Genomic DNA, 7,617 nt, shown 5'->3' with positions numbered 1-7,617 from the left:
GTGCACCGTCGCTGCCGAAGAGGAGGGTGGCTGCGCCTGGACGGCCTCTGTGCAGCCCGGCGGGTGCGGCGACATCCTGCGCGTCCTGCTGCTGCAGCTGCGGGCGGACGGCCAGCTGGGAGAGGTGAGTCACCAAGCAGGTGGGTGGTGGTGCTCATGTTGGTGTTGACGAGGTGCTCATCCACAGTCTCTCTCTCCAGGTTGACGACGCCATTGCCGTTCCTGACGGCCCTGCTGCGGCTCACGTGGGGCCGCCTCTCATCTTCGTCCTCCCGATAACTGATAAGCACCTCGACAATGGTCGTCTGAAAGTTAATGATATTCTTCGTAACATCCCGAAGCAATGGAACATCCCTCGCAGTTTGCGGCACTTAAGGGGCGACGGCACTGAGGAACTGCTGCGGGTCATAGGTGCGCACCTCGAGGAGTTGCAGACCTCGGGGGACGTTCAGCCCAGCGTCATGGAGGAGGTGCGGAAGATGTCGGGACTCAGAAGACTAGAAGTTAAATGCGCTCAGAATGTGGAATACCCGGACCTTCCGTTACAGCTGGAAGAGCTCAGTTTAAATTATGGGACCGAGAACCAGCTGCGTTGTGTGGAGCGCATGCCCAGGCTACGCAGCTTGGAGGTAATCAACTACCTTGGTCCAAATCTGACCTTCCCTCACTCGCAGCATAACAGGCTGATGTGGCTCTACGTGGGCTTCAATACTGACCACAAGCCCACCATGCTGTCCCTGATTCGCGCCTACGCCTCTTCCGTACAGGAACTCCGTGTGTTCTGCACCTTGCCTACTGGTGACAAGGACTTTTACTTCCCTGATCTGGGCCAGGAACTAGCGGCGTGCCGCCTGGTCGCCTTGCGGCGGCTCGTCCTTGTACGCCCTATGGAATATCGGTGCACGGACAATGCTTCTAGCTGCGTGTTACAGCGAAGAACTATTCGAAGCGTATTCCCACATTCGGTCGACGTAGTTTGCAGGTCGTGTCACAGTCCGGAATTCTAGTTGAATGGCGGCAATATGACTTACGACGCGTCAATGTAGCGAAATCCCATTCTAGCCCGGAGATTAACTTTTATGCGTTCAAAACCCCTGCTACAAGGAAATTTCAAACCTCTGAAATTTTCTTAAATAATGTTTTTTTTAATTATTTTTTTTTTAAATACAAGTATGTTGTCCAGTTTTAATTAAACTCAATGTAAAAGAAAGTAATAAATACATAATTCATTTCATCTGCGCCTGGAGCTTTGATTTTATCGTAGTCTGCATTGTATACCAAGCAGCAATCAAACTCCAACCAGACTGAGAAAAGGCTAAGAACACGGTTTTGTCGAAATGCACGCACCGATCATAAGGCCTACCCCGGCTGGTCCACTCCGGGACTCCGGGGGTGAGCGCCTGGCGGCGGCGGGTAGGCCACCCAAACCTGCACTGCTGCGCGACGGGCCGGCCTACCGAGCGAGGCGCGGGGCAGGGAGACTCGCAGGCACGCAGAGAGTCCACCCGAGTTCTGAAAGACACGCGTAGTATCGAGTCGCCGGAGAGGAGAGATCTGAAAATACATTTCGAGATCGCCTTGAGCGCATCGGTAGTTTTAGGTCCGGTAGATCAGGTGTATGTGTGTGGACGGGGTGGGGGAGGCCTTCACCCTGCAAGAAGCTTAGAACTAGAACAGAGGACCTAGCCGGGCGCGGACGCAGGGAGGCAGGTGGTGGGGATGCTAGGCTAGGGCTGGTGGTCCCTCTAGCGGTCGAGTCCCTGCACCGCCAGCTGGACTCGTCGGTTGCTCAACTGGAGTGGAGGAGGTCCTGGAGAGGCGGGAGGCGGTCGGCGAGCGCCAGAGGTCTGCAGCGGTCGGTCCGCAGTCCCGGTAAGAACCAAGACGCGACGATACCCCTTCTCCCTCTAGCGACACACGCACGGACAGTTAGCGCGTTCTGGGTGAGCTTGACTGCCGGGTCCCGAGAGTGCCGACTACGTTTCGCTAATCCAGCCCGCTGATTGGCTGATCATAGCTCCCCGCCTCTCTTTGTGACAGAGGCGCTTGCCGGGTCCCGGTAAGACTCCGGGTCCGGCCAGGCTCGTGGCGGTCGGTCCGGTACGGAACGACGCAGAGCGCGCTTGCCGGGACGATTTTTTGGCTTTGGACCGACCGTTGCAGACCTCTGGCGAGCGCCCGAAGGCGGCGGGTAGGCCACCCGCACGGGCGGCGTGGCGCGGCGGGCCGGCCTACCTCGCGGGGGGACCGCGCGTTCTGGGCCGTTGCCGCCCGTTCCGCGAACTAGTTGACCGTCTCCCAGCGTTCCTCCCTGGGTGGCCGCGGACATGGAACTCCTACAATCTTTCAGGGAGGCCTGTCTTGTACTGCTTGTACGTCGGCGGCAGCCGCAAGCTCAACACTTCCGTTCCTACCATCACCACCACCACCACCACGCCCCCCACGCTTTTTTTACCCGATTCAGGACGTGCTCCCAATCAGCCTGCGACGAGTCAAAGTAGCTTGACTTGGGCTTATTGCGCTTTGCTTAAGCAAACTAAATTTAGTTTCGCTCGTTATTAACTCATTGGCAAGCCTCCAGGAAGGCGATTGAAAATCTCCCTGAAAACATCCGGAAATTCCTTCGAAATTGTCTGAAACAGGGTGAGTGTGTATTTTTTTTTGGGGGGGGGGGGTAGGGCGTTCTCAGGGTGCTCTCCGCTCTCCGATCACCTTCCAGCCCAACTGTCCGTCCGCTGAGGCGTTCATATCGCGCGCGCTGCCCTCTGCCTTGCGCTGGGGCCTCACAGCCAATCGCGAGCCCTGTCTCGCACGCCCTGCTACGCTGCATCCTGTCCGGAGGAAAAGATAGAGAAGAAAGAAAGCAGAAAGCAACGCGGGTGCGGGTAGATTGACTGCAGCCAAACATAACCTCACTCCAAGTCCAAGAACTAATTCCTTGTGCAACTTTTAAGTGTGTTGCTGACGTACTACGTATTCAAACCTGTTTAATAGTAAGTTGAAATGATCCTGCTAGTATATAGCGTCAAATCGTGGCTGGTGACGCATTTTTAAGTAGTTTTACCATAATTGCAAGAGCTCTAAATTCCTCAAGGAATAGTTCACATTCATAAACTAAACCATTCAAAGTGTGATGCACTACTTGTTTTCTTTTTGTGTGGTAGATGGACCTGAAGTGTGACATTTGCTTCCTCAAATTTGACTTGGACGCCCACCGTCCCAAAAACTTGCCCTGTGGACACACAATTTGCAAGGAATGTGTTGAAAATCCTTCCTTAGGGAAGAAGTGCCCAACTTGCAGGAAGGTCAGTATGTTAATAAGGTTCTGATTGTGGTCTTATTAACCATGTTCATTTCTTTGGTTTAATATAAAGCAATTGGGTAAAGCTGAAATGCAGAAGAATGTGGTGTACAAGAATGCGGAAGTCACCATGTTTCAGCATAGTGATTTCTGTTTTGTAGTTCCTCTCATTCTTCCTCTTGTCAGCTTTCCCGGAATCTTTAAATCTTGGGGGTATTTTCGAGGCAGATAAAATTTAGTTGGTGTCAATTAAAAGTAGTGCTGCCCGTTTACTAAGCACAGGATTCAGTGGGAAGTTTGACCAGTACTTTCTTTGTAAACCCATTTCACGGACTTCTGTACTTGCTCAGTACGGTGTTGTGAGTAGGCTACGGAGTACAGGAATTTTTAACTTTGAGCCTTATGGGCACTACAGTATACACGTATGTACACAGTGTTCAATTTCTTTGAAGAGAAGTTTCAATTCGTTCAAAAGCTATACAAAAAGTTGACAACAAAAAATCACATCTGCTAAAAATAGTTAGCAAAAATGGAAAGATTTACAACACGTGCTGATATGGAAAGTAAGGTAAAATGTTTCAATCTAAAGTCATCAAGATATAAATATAACAATAGGTACGATATTGGGATTCAGTTGGAAACCTATTAAACAAGTTGCAACAAATTCTACCCAGTGAGAAATGGGAACGTGGTTTCAACGTCGAATCGACGTCGAAACATCGAAAAAAAGTGGATTTAGGGGACAAAGTGAGGTTTATTCGACTGATTCGATGTCGAATCGACGTTAAAGAAAACTCATTTCTCACTGGGCTACTTTTTCTTTGCTGTCAATTACACCCAGTTTATTGAAATATCTGTTTAATTACCATATTCAGGCATTTAAGATACGCCGACTTGAGGACCTCCCCGACAGCTTTATAACAATCCGGCATCTGGAAAACGAGGACGTCCCACCCCGCAAGAAGCCCAGGACCGAGGACCCAGAGCTGCAGCAGCTACAGCGGGGCGCGGACGCGGGGCGGAAGGTGGTTGAGATGCTGCGGCTGGTGGTTCCTCTAGCGGTCGAGTCCCTGAACCGCCAGCTGGAGTCGTCGGTCGCCCAGCTCGGCCAGGTGGAGGAGGCCCTGGAGAGGCGGGTGCAGCGGGAGGCGGCCGGCGATGTGGGCACCCCGTCGGACGCCGTGGAGGAGCCGCTGCAGCTGGCCGAGCAGCTGGAGGCCAGCCACCGCCTGCTCACCTCCACCAAGTGCACCGTCGCTGCCGAAGAGGAGGGTGGCTGCGCCTGGACGGCCTCTGTGCAGCCCGGCGGGTGCGGCGACATCCTGCGCGTCCTGCTGCTGCGGCTGCGGGCGGACGGCCAGCTGGGAAAGGTGAGTCATCAGGCAGGTGGGCGGTGCTCACGTCGGTGTTGACGAGGTGCTCATCCACAGTCTCTCTCTCCAGGTTGACGACGCCATCGCCGTGCCTGACGGCCCTGCTGCGGCTCACGTGGGGCCGCCTCTGATCTCCGTCCTCACGATAAATGACAACCACCTCCACGATGGTCGTCTGAAAGTGAGTGACATTCTTCGTGACATCCCGAAGCAATGGCACACCCCTCGCAGCCTGAAGAACTTAAAGGGCGTCGGCTCTGAGGGCTTGCTTCGGGTCATGGGGGCGCACCTCGAGGAGCTGGTGACCTCGGGTGATGTTCAGCCCAGCGTCATGGAGGAGGTGCGGAAGATGCCGGGACTCAGAAGACTGTCAGTTAAATGCGCTAATGATGAGGGCCACCCAGACCTGCCGTTGCAGCTGGAGGAGCTCATCATTAACAAAATAACTGAGAAGCAGCTTCGTTGTTTGGAGTACATGCCCAGACTGCGCAGCTTGGGGGTGTACAATTACCATGGTCCGAATCTAACTTTTCCCACCTCGCAACATGGCAGGCTGCTGTGGCTAGGCGTGTGCTTCGATACTGACCACAAGCCAACCATGCTGTCCCTGATTCGCGCCCATGCCTCATCTCTGCAGGAGCTCCGTGTACGACTCTGCACCTTCTCGGCCGATGGCAACTCCTACCACTTCCCGGACCTCGGCCAGGAGCTGGCGGGTTGCGGCCTTCTCGCCTTGCGGCGGCTCGTCCTTGTACGTCCTGTGAATAATCCGTGCACAGGCCAGTCTCCTGAATGCGTGTTGCAGCGGAGAACTATTCGAAGCGAATTCACCACGTCTGTCGACGTGGTTTGCAAGTCGTGCCACACACCGGAATTCTAGTTGAATGGCCGTAATATGACTTATGACGCGTCAATGCAGCGATTCCCATAAGCCCATTAGCCATTCCCATGGAGCTTAACTTTTAAGCGTTCAAAACCCCTGCTACAACTAATTTTTAAACCTCTGAAATGTTCTAAAAATTATGTTGTTCTTCTTTTAAAAACTTTAAGGTACTTGTCCAGTTTTGTCAATTAAACTTAATGTAAAAGTAAGCAATAAGTATTTTGTTTCATCTGCGGCTGGAGTTTTGATTTATCACTGTCTATACCAAACAGCAAGCAAACTTCAGACTGAGGGTAAGTCGCGCGCGCTTTCTGTTTCTGTCGCCCCAGCAAACCGTGAGGAGGCATAGGCGTTGACGGCCTGGAGTCGGAGCCCGCGACACGTGCGGACCTAGGGAGGACAGAGGACAGGACTCGTTTCGAGTAGGACACCTCACTCGAAGGTTTTCAGTGCGGTCGGCAGTCGGCAGCGTTAATTTGGGTATTGGGCGAGGTGTTCGCAAGAGTTCCTCCTTTGTTAATTGCATTCTGACGGCTGGCTTATCTTGACCTGCATAGAGACGCAAGTTTATAAGATATTGTTAGGGAATTTCACTTTCCCACTCTTGTGGCAACCCTGTTCTTGATGGTTAACCCTTGTCTCTTTTGCCCGTCACCTGGTCGACGCCACTGATAACCGTCCAGTACCGCACGGGCCCATCATAAACCATAAACCCGACACCGAGCTGGTCCCGCCCCGCTGTCGGGACGGAGCGAGCGCCTGGCGGCCGCGGGTAGGCCACCCGCACCTACAGTGCTGCGCAGCGGGTCAGCCTACCTCGCGGGGGCGCTGGGCTGGGCGGGGAGGCTCACTGGCTCCAGAATCCATCCGAATCCTCAATCGTTCCAGTCCGGATTCCGACTCGTAGATTGAGAATTCGAACGCACCCTGGGACCAGACTAGTACAGAACAGACGTGGAAACGAAACGCTATAGCGAGAGGCAAGATCAGAAAAAGCACATTGAGCTCGCCTTGAGCGCGTTGTCGGTTTTTGGTCCGGTTGACCCGGATTGTGTGTGATAGTGTGTCTCGTCTGGGCATGTTTTTCGATTTTGAAAAAGTTACCCCTGATATCGCCTGAATTTCGGCGTCGCTCCATTTCTAGCGGTAGTGCCTTACTCCTATTAGGGATCGTACCCATACTAGGTGGGGGGAAGGGGGGGGGGTAGGGCCAAGTACTACGTCCTATCCTTATAACATGGGCAAGGTTAGATTAGGCAGGTCACGGGGGGGGGGGTCAAAAAGTGGCCAAAAAGTGGTCACGTAGTATGGGTACGGGGAAAACGGAATGTAATGCGAACCAAACTTTCTTCGTAATAATTACAAAAGCAGTGCTCTGTAAGTCGCGAAGTGAATATTTGTAATTACGAAGGTCCGCTTCTAGAAAGCTGATTGTACTTGGCGCCACTCCCTCCCGCCCCCTGTACAAACCGCTTCTGCATCTCTAGAAGTGGCCGCCAGGTGGGCTTGGTCAGCCCCGCGCACGGCTCGCGCGAGGTGTGCTGTGTGCTGCCTACCCGCGGCCCGGCGGGCTGACGCTGGCTGACGCGGCGCGGACACTCCGTCGCGAGTACCGCTGCTGGCGCTGGCGCTGGCGCTGCTGGGTGGGCGGGCCGCGGCAGCTTCCGCGCGGAGAGCTTTCGGCTAATGGCCTTGGAACGGGGCGATGCGTCGTCCCGATAATTCGAGCGCAAATCCGCAACAACGAGCTCCGTTTTTTTGGTGTGTGTGTTTTTATTTTCTTGCAAAAAAAGAGGAGGAAAAAAGGGGGGGAGATGCGGGGAGGAGAAGGAAGGGAGAGGATGGTAGATGAGTCGGGGTCTTAAGCGCCGGAAGCTGTTGGGAGCGAAAAAAAAAGTGCGAAGTGACTCGGGGTTAAAAGGTTCGAGGAGAACCGGCGGCGGCGGCGGGTCGTGTGATCGATGTTGTGTACTCGGTATTAGTCGGCGGTCGGGGCCGGAGCGGTCTGCACTGGTGGCAACACTCCAGCTGTAACATCATCAGATAGACTGTAAGTCTAT

At 53.8% G+C, this 7,617-nt stretch overlaps 2 protein-coding genes across 4 annotated transcripts; both read left to right on the top strand.

Annotated features, from left to right (window-relative positions):
* Positions 1 to 6: 6 nt before the first annotated feature.
* LOC113209390 (uncharacterized) lies at positions 7 to 1,205 on the top strand. Its single transcript, XM_052276319.1, has 2 exons — positions 7 to 124; positions 201 to 1,205. Exon 2 carries the CDS (start codon positions 462 to 464, stop codon positions 1,005 to 1,007), a length of 546 nt encoding a protein of 181 aa, XP_052132279.1. The 5' UTR covers positions 7 to 124; positions 201 to 461; the 3' UTR covers positions 1,008 to 1,205.
* Positions 1,206 to 2,808: 1,603 nt separating this feature from the next.
* LOC113209389 (uncharacterized) lies at positions 2,809 to 5,766 on the top strand. 3 transcript variants are annotated; one of them, XM_026426874.2, is made up of 5 exons: positions 2,820 to 2,993; positions 3,165 to 3,305; positions 4,177 to 4,671; positions 4,745 to 5,014; positions 5,227 to 5,406. In XM_026426874.2, the coding sequence occupies exons 2-5, from the start codon at positions 3,165 to 3,167 to the stop codon at positions 5,257 to 5,259; spliced, it is 939 nt and encodes a 312-aa protein (XP_026282659.2). In that variant the 5' UTR covers positions 2,820 to 2,993; the 3' UTR covers positions 5,260 to 5,406. The 3 variants fall into 3 exon arrangements, with proteins under 3 accessions (XP_026282656.2, XP_026282659.2, XP_026282658.2); XM_026426873.2 differs by having other exon boundaries at positions 2,821 to 2,993; positions 4,745 to 4,855; positions 5,312 to 5,766; XM_026426871.2 differs by having other exon boundaries at positions 2,809 to 2,993; positions 4,745 to 5,766.
* The last annotated feature ends 1,851 nt before the right edge of the window (positions 5,767 to 7,617 follow it).

Source organism: Frankliniella occidentalis, unplaced genomic scaffold, assembly GCF_000697945.3.
Source record: "Frankliniella occidentalis isolate FOCC.00 unplaced genomic scaffold, Focc_3.1 Scaffold2519, whole genome shotgun sequence".
NCBI classification, from domain to species: Eukaryota; Metazoa; Arthropoda; class Insecta; order Thysanoptera; family Thripidae; genus Frankliniella; species Frankliniella occidentalis.
The sequence above is the reverse complement of the archived record's forward strand: the minus strand, read 5'-3'. Positions and strand labels throughout refer to the sequence as shown.